At 40.6% G+C, this 12,507-nt stretch overlaps 1 protein-coding gene across 4 annotated transcripts in view; it reads right to left on the bottom strand.

Moving 5' to 3' along the window:
- The window catches only part of pnpla7b (patatin-like phospholipase domain containing 7b), a 39,759-nt gene that overhangs the window by 17,784 nt on the left and 9,468 nt on the right, over window positions 1-12,507 (bottom strand). For all 4 annotated transcript variants that reach the window (XM_036144681.1, XM_012849886.3, XM_012849869.3 and 1 more), the window contains 9 exons: window positions 8,828-8,987; window positions 6,298-6,378; window positions 6,061-6,189; window positions 5,866-5,946; window positions 5,637-5,757; window positions 5,492-5,554; window positions 4,494-4,576; window positions 4,196-4,345; window positions 2,314-2,391 (listed from right to left, as the gene is read on the bottom strand). In XM_036144681.1, coding sequence (XP_036000574.1) covers window positions 2,314-2,391; window positions 4,196-4,345; window positions 4,494-4,576; window positions 5,492-5,554; window positions 5,637-5,757; window positions 5,866-5,946; window positions 6,061-6,189; window positions 6,298-6,378; window positions 8,828-8,987 — 946 coding nt within the window. The remainder of the gene's footprint in view (window positions 1-2,313; window positions 2,392-4,195; window positions 4,346-4,493; window positions 4,577-5,491; window positions 5,555-5,636; window positions 5,758-5,865; window positions 5,947-6,060; window positions 6,190-6,297; window positions 6,379-8,827; window positions 8,988-12,507) is intronic.

The following is a 12,507-nucleotide window of genomic DNA, read 5'->3' on the forward strand; positions in this document are numbered from 1 at the left end:
AACAACACGGCGTGGTTGACCAAAGAGCAGCACCAGTAAAACACACAACAGAGATCAAATTTAAAAGCTGAACGCACCAACACAGCCCAATACAGTCTGACTAAAAAGCACTATTGATGTCAGCGGTTAAATTCAATCCAATCTCACAGACAGGTTGTAAGTTGATTATATACATTCCAGTTTGATCCGAGTAATAAAACAGTGCATGGAAGTTCAGATTATTAGTCAAAGCTGTATGAGGAAGCCCAGCCGGTTGCAGGAAAACCTGTGAGCCAACCTCAGCATGTTCTCATCTGGACTAAATCCAGTTGATCAGGAACATTTATCAGGTAAGATGGACCCTGAACCATCGACCTGAGGCTCTGCTGCGGTCATTGCCGTCATCATTAGAACGTGGCAACACTAGCTCTGCGATTTCAAACCAAGCCTTACTGTTCATAGTGGTTACGTGTTTGAAATCTGAGCAGAATTTAACAACAACGGGTCGACCTTAACTCCCCACTAATCATCTTATCGGGACATTTCAAATGACTGCGAGGCACAAAGAATATGGGTAGAACCCAGAACAGGAGTATGAGCCTAAAAGGGCTGTGGTGCTAAAATTAAGTTAAATTTTCTTGAAATTAGAGTATTTGTCGTTGATTTGAGCAGGTAAATAAGATGATCTGCCAATGGAAAGAGTACTTTTACCCGTAAAATAAGATAATTAGATATACTGCACTTAAAATAAGTTGATGGAGATGAGTTCTTCCTATTTTAAGTGCAAAAATCTTATTCCATTGGCAGATCATCTTATTTACCTACTCAAATAAAGTACAAATACACTCATTTCAAGAACATTTTAACTTATTTTTATTTCTGTTTTTGCAATGTACAAGAAACAAAAAGAAAACCTCACAAATGCATTCCAACTAATTGATGGAGACAAGTTAATCAGTTAGACTGGATTAAGAAATGTGTGACATGATGATGAAACTTATCAAAATTACACAGCATCAAATGTTTAAATGTACCTTATTTACATCCTCATCATCATTTTGAGTCGCTTATAGTTGTTTACTCGCTATACTGGTCATTTTACAGCTTTATCTGTCTGATATTAACGTGCCCTCACCTGTCAGTATTTTACTGGGATCGGCTGCTTGTATAAAGCGATTGGATTTGGCAAAATGACCGACATAAAATGAAGAAAACAAGGTGGTTAAAACAGAACTGGACAGGAGCGGTGCCTCTGTCTGCACAGCTCTGGGAGGAGAATAGAGGAGTTTTATAGGTAAATTGTTCTCAAGATCACACTGCTGCAAAGAGACGGACTTTGAAGCTTATTGCTGCAGATGGATGATTCTTTTTTTCTATGCTCCTTGGTGCTTTTACACAGCCTGGAAGTGAGAAAGCGATCAAAAGCCAGAGAGGAAATGGCCACACACAAGCAACCTTCATATGACCATTTAGGCTGCTCACATTATCATGTACGATACAGAAAATACTTTCTCACCTCTTACATCTTGTCTAGACTGTGTATTTATATATTTTTCTGCAACTGTTTCCAATTCATTTTAAATGTTTATTATTGAGAGCATTTGTCCACTTTTAATTCATGATTATTCAATATTTTTCCTATTATTCATTCATCCTCAATAAAATTACATTAGAGCTGCACCTTTAACCCGTCGGGCCGCTGGAACTAGTGAATCTCCCCTTATAGGGCTGATAAAGTTTATCTTATCTACATATTAATAATTGTATGATTGCTGAAGCACTTTATGTGCTCATTTCCTCCACTGTGTAGGTGGTGGATCAGCCAATCAGCTCTCTCTGTTTCCATGATCGTTCCTGCTTAAGACATTCTTAAGCAGGAAAAAAAAGTCTAAAAGTCCTCATTACTGCTTTTTAATTTTTTCACATTTAGGAGCTCTCTTATGGCCTAAGGTGCTTTGTGAATAACTTATCTTACCAACGTAAAATTCTAATTTTAAGAATTTTGATGCCGTGACAATTAATCATCACGTCACAGATTTCTTCATCCAGTCTAATCGCTTAATTTCTCTCCATTGATTACTAAGATAAACATTTCTGTCGCCTCCTTTCTCAGAGTCGCACTCAGCAGCATCTGAGTCGCTCTTAAGCTAAGACTCCTGGGCAGGAATTTTTAGGCTAAGATAGAAGCTCTGAGAATCGTTGTGAACACGGGCCTAGGTTCATTAGTTTTCTGTTCATTTTGTGAAAATAAGACTCAAAAGACATTTAGCGAGCCTTGGTAAACATCAGCCATCTAATTCCAACAGTAAAAGAATGAGTGTGTGTTAAATTCACCTGGTCTCCTTGGTGGGCTACAACGGTTCCAGCTTTGACCTGGCGGAGTGTCACCCTTCCTTCCAGCAGACTGGGGTCCTGTTGAACAACACCGCCAGATAACATGTGCTGCTTTAAAAACCATGGGAGCACATCACAATAAGCAAAACTGTGAGAGTTTATTGAAAGATGCCAATCTTATCATAAAATGATTCCCAGTCATGCCAAAGTATGAGTTATAATACAGTTTGCATGGCCTCAACCTTTTCTCTGGCTGGCACTAGTGGAAAACATGCAAATCAAAGATAACTGAAAATAGTCCCAAATAATTTCACCCATTTTCACCCATCATGTAAAGAAGTCGGCCCATCAATCCACTTCCTGTAGCCGGTAAATCCTGCTCAGCAGTCATCAGGGAAGACCTTCCGCCCGCCAGAGGCCCAGACTCATGAGGCCAATGAAGGCAGAACATTTGACTCCACACTGAAAGGTGGGATTTCAAACGGGGACCTGAATGTTGTGAGCTGCAAAGCAGCGCAGCACCGTGTTCAGCTCACAGCGTGCCTCCGTTTCATTTCCAACAAGGCTGCTCTTCAGCTTTTGCACAGAATTACGGCCGAGAATCTCTCTCTTTTTATGTCACTTATATATATGTAATTTGTAAAAGTTGTCTGGCCACTTTTGAACAACAAAGCTTGAACTATTACACTTTTAGAGAATAACAATGTGCTTCTGGGTGATGGCTTAGTTGGTTTCAAATGAAAGATAGATAGAGAATGTAAAAAGGAAATCTAAGCCTTTCTACAGAAAATTAAGGAGGGCCTTTTTTTAGACTTTTTGGATTTCATCTTTCTGCAGAGAAAATTATTTTTCACTCAAAGGAGAACAATAAGAAGAGTTGGTAATCTTCCAAGGAGTGGAGGCACCATTAAGATTAGCCTCCTAGTCAGATTATGCACTGAGAAAAAGCTACAGCCCAAGACCTAAACCTGAGAGAAACTTTAATGAATTTAATTCCTCATCTGAGACCCTAAATGCCTCAGTTAGCATGTTAATAGTACACTATTAAACAGGGCTAAGCTTGTTTGGCTGGTCTGGAAGGCTTCCCTGGAGAAAGCCTCCTCTTGTTAATAAAGAACAGATCATTTCCTAGGTGTGTAAGGTCAGTGATCAGCCAGTTGCTAGACCTTTGGTATAATGTTCTTTGGACAGCTAAGACCAATTAAGCGAAAACCAGGTGCAGCATCTTAACACCTCGTGCCAACAGTTAGGCACGGTGGTGGAGGGCTGATGATTTGGGCTCGTTAGAGAGACACCAGAGCTGGAAGCCTTCAACCACCAGCTCCTCTACATACCAAACTGTTAAATCGAAGGCTGTGGCAGGACTTTAAAAGAGCTGTGCATTGATAGGCACCTGAAAATCTAAAATAAATGAAGTTGTAGGAAAAAGTGGACAGAAACTCAACAAATGTCAGAGAAGCAGATTATTAAGGACTTAAAGGGAAAACGAGTATTATGTATCGTTTTTGTTATTCTGAGGTTAAACATGATCAGTGTTAACACGCTAAAGGATGCATAGCGTGTGTAACTGGTCATATGACAGCTTATTAAGGTACCTTGTGAATGCATGGAGGTATATCACAGATGTAGCAAGATAAAACAATGAAGGCTAAGATAATATTGATTACAAGCTAATGCAATCCCCCCTGAAGAATAAAGGCTGGGCATTCAGCCCGACTTTTATTATCATTACTGATAATTAAGCTATAACACGCGAGGGACATTTCTTGCGCGCATTCTTCAGAAATCCCTGATAAATGTAATACCTTTGCACCATGAAACATCACTTCAGTGTGCATCTTTGGTGTGACTTCACAGTAAACGGCTGGCCTCTGAAAGCTACCTGTAGCTGGATGACCTGCAGCAGGTCCTTCTTAGCTGCCTGGAAGATGGCATTGACTTTGTTGTGGTAGATGGTTCCTCCTCCAGGCTCAGAGTAGTGATAAACAGCAGACGGAGTGTGCTGCATGGTCACGCTCTTCTTCAGGATAGACTGAGGAGACAAGGACGGACCCAACACACAAGGCTCGTCAGAAACAGCAATGTGTGAGCCTACAGAGGGATGCTGCGGCTAAAACGACAGTCCTCCCCAACATCCAGCTCTAAGCCAAATGGAATACAGAGAGTTGTTCTACAGAGACCTTTACAGAGCCTTGGGCCGCCGCCTCTTCTTTGGCAGACTGAGCCTGATCCAGCACTCTGTTGACCTCCGCAGGTACTTCGCCTGCAAAACACAAACAAGTTATTATAGCCAAAGGGAGCTTTCTTCCTGCTCTGATACCTGCTAGAGGATTTATTGCAGAACTAGGATTATTCACAACAGCAGACTTTAAACAAACTCACGTGGGGCAGATTATATGACAGAGAACGTTCTATGTGATTTGAAGCTGAAGTGGCCTACAGGCACAACAAAATATGTAGCAGAAAAGCGGACCTAAATGCACCATCGCCACAGTGAAACAACAACATAGCGGTGGCCTTTTTACCCCGCAGGGACAGGGAAGCTGACCACTGTTGATGGAGTTAAATGAAGGACAATTTGCAACAGACTTGAGGCTGGGGTGGAGGCTCACCTTCCAGCAGCGGAATGGCCATAACCAAACAGCCAAGGCTACAATAGGCTAAATGGTTTTGATGTGTTGAAATGGACCAGTCAAAGTCCGGATCTAAATCCAATTAAGAATCTATGGCAAGACTTGAAAATCGCTTTGGCAAAAGAAGAAATATTCTACAAAATGTGCAACGCCGCTACAGAAAAAAAAAAAACATGAAACTGTAACTGGACCAGTTTTTGGTTTAAAAAAAAAAAAAAAACAAGACAACAAGGCTGCCTAGAAATGCAAACCACATTTTCAGACTTTGTTTTTTTGTTTTTTTTTAAACATATACTTATATTAAAAGTATTCTTTTATGACCACGTCACAATCTATCACAGAGTAATCTGGAGGTTGTCGGTTGAAACATGACAAGATGTGCAGTTGAAGAGGAATATGTGGTTTTCTTTTTACGGTCAAACACGTGACTAGGCCCGTTTAAAAGGTTAACAATACTTCTCTATATGCACCATACGTCCGGTCTCAATATTCATTCACATAACTGCGTCTGTGTTTGTTGCTGAAACAACATTACATGTGCGTACCTGGACCAGAGCACTGAGACTTCTTGTGTTTTGCTGTAGACATGTCCGAGGGGCTGAACTTTTCTGTCAAAAAAAAAAAGAAGAAAAAAGTGACTTCAGAAAGGATTAGCGCAACCTAACAGACCCTGAGACTGTCATTTCTGACCTCCATCAGCTTTTTCAGGGCCTGCGTCTTCAGAGTGGGATGGCTGTCTGCGAAACCCTTTGTGTTGATGAGCCTCACCCAGAGCATTTGCCACGGACACCAGAGATATAGCTTGACTTTCCTGTTACATAAATAAAAGTAATAAGTCTTCAAAAACTATTCCATTTACTCTCACACATTTACTCTCAATCCAAAAGTGTCTGAACATTTCTAGTGAAATTCAGAGTACCGGGTTGAAAAGCTCAGTAGTAAGGCCGAGGTAGTTGTGTAAGGCAAGGAAGGTCACTCTCTGGAGACGCACCATGATGATCTACAGAGGGAGCAAGAATCCAGACAGTATGCAGTACGCACAGCTTTTTAAAACAGTTTGTACCATTCGGCAGTGCCAGATTGGGTCTCTGAAACGCCTGCAGCTTCGATTTACCTGAATGACACGGACCAAAGTCTCTGGGTACTTTTCAAAGACTAACTGAAAGGCCACTGCCGGAAGACGCAGGATGGTGGAAGGAACTGCAGCCCTCGCAGACACCGTTTTATACGGCGCTGGGTAGCCCTGAAACGTACAGAACACGCTGCTACTGACAGGAAACTCCGCTGGCAACAAAACGTAGCAGGGTCTGTGCGCGAGCCAGAGAGAAAGAGAGGGAGACTGTAGACCTACGGTGATAATGTCCAGGATGCTGAGCAGGCTGTGGACGCTGTCTCCTGGTAGGACGTCCTTCACAACAGCATCTGTACCATCCTACGATGACAGAGAGCCAGCACATACTGGATGAAGGTGAGAACAGGACGACAGGCAACATCTTATCTACACTTTTGATGTACCGATTGAAAACAGAGAAAAAAGCTGTTTTAGTCTCTGGGACTAAATTGTCTTTACTTACAGATTTATTCTAGGTTTTATTTTTTCATCACACGTGTGTCGGATCATGAAACCAATTTTAATAATAGACTAATAATAGACACCCAGGCATGATTACTGCCTGATCTGTAGAAGAACAAATCACATAAACCGAACCTGTCAGGCAGCATGAAGTAGGCTAAAAAATCTCAAATACCAACAAAGTGATCTAAAGAAATTGAAGAACGGGCAGAAAAGAAAGCTAAATACATCCATCAGTCTTCATGATTCCACAATAAAAAAGCGAGACGGGGCAAACATGGGCGCCATAGGAGAGCTCCGAGAACTAAACCCCTGCTGACTAGACAGAACATAAAGAATCAGTCTCACGTTTCTCAGATAACGTCTCCATGATCTCCAAGACTTTGGAGAAAATATTCTCTAGATTGATGAAGGTGCCTTAAAACCAACACAGCATTGAACAAAAGAATCTGATAAAAACATGGTGGTGTTAGTGGCAGTAGCTTTCAGGACCTGGATAAGGTGCTACAATCGATGGAACCGTGAGTTCTGCTCTCCAGTACAAAATCCAGACGCTCAGGTTACGCAGCACAACCAGGAGCCAAAATTTGTTTGATGACCGGAAACATTTCAATGTGAGAAAAAAGTAAAACCAGATGAAATCCATCTGGGGGTAAATTGTTTTTGACTCTACTGTACCTCGTAGTTTTACTATTTACCGTTTGCAGTTACTGTAGGTGGAACTGCACTGTTTTCTATGAGCTCTAAAGGAAAGCTGGCAATTTTAGCTTCATTTATTTGACTTATTTATTATTATGTATTTTATTCAAACTGAAATATACACATATTTTCTCAGTAAAATTGAAGCAAATAATGTTAAAGCAAGAAATAGTGTTTCTAAAAAATATATTTTTGGGTTTACCCCCCGGACACTTTATCTGTGTTTTCTACCTGTTCTCTATAGCACCATTTCCATCTGCTGTGAGAGTGTCTCTGATACTAACGCTCTCCCTCTCACGCAGCAGCAGGTTTCTTCAGGTCCCAAACACTTTCAATGGGATTGCACAAAATAAAATCCAAGCTAAGCAACTGAAAAGCTTTGACTGACCTAGATTATTTTATTACAATGTCCAAATATTTCAAAGCCTTACGTTGTTGGCTGTTTACACAGACTCACAAGTAGTTTATGTTAAATAAGGTGGTTTTTAATTGGCATGACAGAATAATATGAATTTTTTAGGGACCTATGAGCCAGCCACTTTACCTCTACCCTGTTTGCAGTAAATCTCCAGCTCCTACATTCAAATCTGTATCAAAGCCGAGTCACATGCTTCAGCATAAAGCTTCTACAAGCCTACTTAGGGACTGCAGCAATGCTTGTACACTGGTTTCAGAACAGCAACACCATTGCATAAAAATGGAAATGTGGCGATCAAACGAGTGATGGTTGACATCGCAGATTTTCCACAGTGTTAGCCCAGATTGGTGAGCATGAGGTTAGAAAGTAAAAATAATCTGTTCCTCTCTTCTCAGTGAATGCACCACGTCTAAGTGCAGCAGAGCTCCACTGAAACATCCCTCTTCAGTGTGGGCGCTGTTACAGAGGGAGGAAGCCTCAAAGTTTATGTTTAGTTTAAGTGAGGTATTAAAAATAATATAAAGGAAGACGCTTTAAAGAAAACTGTTGTCTGATACATGTTTAGACATGTCCTGAGCTCAATCAGGCTGCAATTGACAGCACTGCTTTCAGCAGATAACAGAAAGGGAGAACGCAGTACAGCCAACATGCTCCGCTTTTTCCTGTTGAGCTTTCAAACTCTGTAATGAAACACCCTTGACTAGAAAATGAGGCTCCAGAATAAACATCAGGAGACCTCAAATGTTTGTAATGCTAACCAAGCTAGTTGCAAATATAAAATGCTAAAGCTAGGTTGAAATGTAATCATTTGTTTTTCAGAACAGCTACGGTTCTCTTACACAGCAGATAATACTAAAACTAATACTTAAAAAAAGGCCATTCAATGGCTAGTAAGAAATATATTAAATAGTTTTCCTTTTTTTCTTGGATTGTCTAAAATTGGTATCTGCAGGTCAGGGCTCTGAAAAAACAGATGATATAAATAAGCCACAAAATTCTGATCGGTACATGTAAATAGAAAATATTTCAGAACTGAGACTATTAAGCAGCCCACTTCTTCATATGACATGTTAAAAGTCCCCAGATAATAAAAACAGCAGTGAATAATGTTGCTCTAACTAAAAACATATCAACAGCGCTCAGAAGACCTGACAGCCATATTTTCTGTGAAACTTGGACTTTCCGTCTTACACTCTCATGGATGCAAAGCTCCAGGCGGCCATCTTGAACAACATAGATGCTGTCATCAGTGTCTCCGGGTCGGAAGAGTCCCTCTCCCTGGTGCAGCTGGATCAGCACCATGTGGCGACAGAGCTCCAAAAAGAGAGGCTTCTCAAAGTGGCCGAGCACCCTGGATACAAACCACAGTAGCGGATTACTAATAATTCTCATGCATGATTTATCCATAAATCCTGATGAATCCAATCAATTACTTCGACTGCAGTCATGTCTTGAAACATGGTAGTTAAATATCCTGATTATTCCCATCCCAGATCTTTGGGTCAGGTTCAAATCTCTCCTCCTTTTTGAATGCTAACTGGCCTCTTAATAAAAAAAACTGTGTGCTTTGGCCAGACATGTCATTGTCTATACAGTTTCCAGAGTTTCCTTTTTTCACCTCCGGAATATCGCCAAAATTAGAAACATTCTGTCCAGGAGTGATGCTGAAAAACTGGTCCATGCATTTGTTACTGCAAGGCTGGACTATTGTAATTCTTTACTATCAGGAATTCCACAAAATGCAGTTCAAAGCCTTCAGCTGATCCAAAATGCTGCAGCAAGAGTTCTGATAAAAATCAACAAGAGGGATCATATTTCTCCAATTTTAGCTTCCCTTCATTGGCTTCCTGTTAAATCAAGAATAGAATTTAAAATTCTTCTTCTAACGTATAAAGCCCTTCATAATCAAACTCCATCATATATCAGAGCTCTGATTACCCCGTATGTTCCTAACAGAGCACTTTGCTCTCAGACCGCAGGTCTGCTGGTGGTTCCTAGAGTCTCTAAAAGTAGAATGGGAGGCAGATCCTTTAGCTATCAGGCTCCTCTCCTGTGGAACCAACTCCCAGTTTTGGTCCGTGAGGCAGACACCCTGTCTACTTTTAAGACTAGGCTTAAAACTTTTCTTTTTGACAAAAATTATAACTAGTGACTCATGTTACTCTCAGCTACCTTTATAGTTTTACTGCTATAGGCTTAGGTTACTGGAGTATATCAGGATCTAATTTTCTCACTATATTGAGTTCTACTGTTCTTCAATTATGCATTATGTGTTGTCATTTCTGCTTTAACTTTCTGTTCTCTCTCTTTTCTCTTCATAGTAGGTACACCTGGTCTGGCGTTCTGTTAACTGTGACATCATCCAGAGAAGACGGCTCGCCCGCTATTACCATCTAATGTAGAACAGATTACTAGATCAATGTGTGCTTCTGTGCTTTTTGTTTCTCTTGTTGTGTCTCTGTTCTGTCTTCTGTAACCCCAGTCGGTCGAGGCAGATGACCGTTCATACTGAGCCCGGTTCTGCCGGAGGTTTTTTTTCCCGTTAAGGGGTGGTTTTTCTTCCCACTGTCGCTTCATGCTTGCTCAGTATGAGGGATTGCAGCAAAGCCATGTACAATGCAGATGACTCTTCCTGTGGCTCTACGGTTCCCCAGGAGTGAATGCTGCTTGTCGGGACTTTGATGCAATCAACTGGTTTCCTTACATAGGTCATTTTTGACCAATCTGTATAATCTGACCCAATCTGTATAATATGATTGAACTTGACTTTGTAAAGTGCCTTGAGATGACATGTTTCATGATTTGGCGCTATATAAATAAAATTGAATTGAATTGAATTGAATAATATTAACGTGTCCTTTTCCATTAGCCAAATGCAAAGATTCAAGTAATTTACTCTAAGCTACTGATAATGGCAGTTATGAACTGATCCGTTCCCAAGTATTGGTTCAGGGTTCAAATCATGGCCTTTTTAAATGCTAGGTACTGGAGTCTCTGCTGGGAAAAAAAAAACAAAAAACTGTGGATGCCTGCTGGTGGCCTGCTACTATGTTTTGTACGACAGAATTATAGGAATCACTACCTGTTTCTGCAATAGTTCTGCAGTTCAAGCAGAACTATTTAGAAACAATAATGGTTCATGTGCAGTTTTGAGGCTGTCCAGCAGATAGTGTGGTTGGAACAAAATATATGTAACTCCCTAAAAAACACTGCACAATCCAGAACAAACTTTTTATGCTTATATAATGTAATAGTGATATAATGCAATGAGTGATTTTACTATGAGTTGTGAAGCAAATGCATTGCATGTAAGGCTCATTTATAAAATCTTAATCTAATTTCCTTAAATGATTATTTTCATTGCAGACAAGAGTCCCACAATATTTATCTCTAATAAACCCCATTCGGGACACAGTTTAACAATATGGCGTTCCTGTGGGCTTCCACGTGTTACGAAATAAGTCCATGTCTTGGATATGGCTTTGCAAAGATGTTCATGAACACAGCCTTTCAAAATAATCTGCTGGGGGAGAGGTAGAAAGTAAATGGTTCAGAGGAGAGTGCATGCTTAGAATGACTGCATCCGTTTTGAATCATTCTCCTGGGGTTTTCTCTGCTTAGAGCTCAGAGAGACACACAGAAGAAAGGAACATCAGCACTATTTACTGCTCATCTTTTTCCTTCAAAAAAGGGACAGTGTGTAACTAACTTGACTTTTAATGAGCAAAAATCAAGTAGCGTACTGTTTTATAAATACATGTTTTGGCAAAGACTAATAACCTCACATCAAAAACAAAAGCATTCTCATAACTTACAATTAGCAGTGTTAAAATACATAGGCACCAACTGGGAGGCGCCATGTTGGATCGCCATTTCTAATTTCAGAAGCCGAAAGGGGTCAAACATGTCAGCCTTATGTGTTTTCCCTATTTGTCTTCTATATGAAAGCGTGCTGTTGGCAGAGGAGGAGTATAAAACAAGCAAAGACAACTGTAGTTCATTCTATTTGCCGTTTCCTGTTGAAATGGACGATCATCCATTTTCTTTGCCCAGCAAGAGGGAAGAGCAAGTAACCAAGAAAAGAAAAAGAAGCAATATCCGGGAGAAAACGAGAGTCTATATTGGCTCAGCTATTATTACCAGGTGGAAATAATTCATGAAGGATTGGGGCTTCAAAACGGATGTAGAGATTTCCGGCTTTCTGCTGGACAGGTAAGTTAATTCAATATAACAGTGACGTTTATTTAGGCGTCATGTTAGAAACAGGGCATTGTGGTCCAGCAACTACTCTGTCCTCCCGGCAGAGACGGCTCGTTTGTTCGTCTCCCTCCCAGGAGTATGTGTGTACGCGGAGGGGCGGAGTGATCACATTCAATAGCAGCAGTGTGAGCGGGTCTTTTTACTTGTGTTTTTAGTCGCTTATTTGGGCTCTAAAATAAACGACCCAGAAACGAGCCCAGAAATTTGTGACTCACGCGACTTTAGAAAAAAACGCTGCCAAAAACCATTTCACATAATAACCGTAGCTATTAGCAGTAGCTTGGTACCAAATACATGGAGGACATGTTGACATTGTCACATTTATGACACACTGCGGCTCCTGTAGAAGTTATTATGCGCTTAACAGAGAGGTCGCTTGGAATTCAGTTAGCGCACCACTTTGACAGAAGTAGTACTCCGTTAACTTAATTCAAAATGTAGTAACTCCAATAGTATCCCCATTTTTACATCAACGCAAATGTTCCAAGTTCTGATCTTTGGCTGGTTGATTAGTGCATCTCTACTGGGTACTATTAAGAGCAACAACAAGTGATCATTGAAGGGACTTTTTGTTTTCCTTGCCTTTCAGGAAGATGGGAATGTGTGTTCTC

This window comes from Fundulus heteroclitus, chromosome 12 (assembly GCF_011125445.2).
Source record: "Fundulus heteroclitus isolate FHET01 chromosome 12, MU-UCD_Fhet_4.1, whole genome shotgun sequence".
Taxonomy (NCBI): Eukaryota; Metazoa; Chordata; class Actinopteri; order Cyprinodontiformes; family Fundulidae; genus Fundulus; species Fundulus heteroclitus.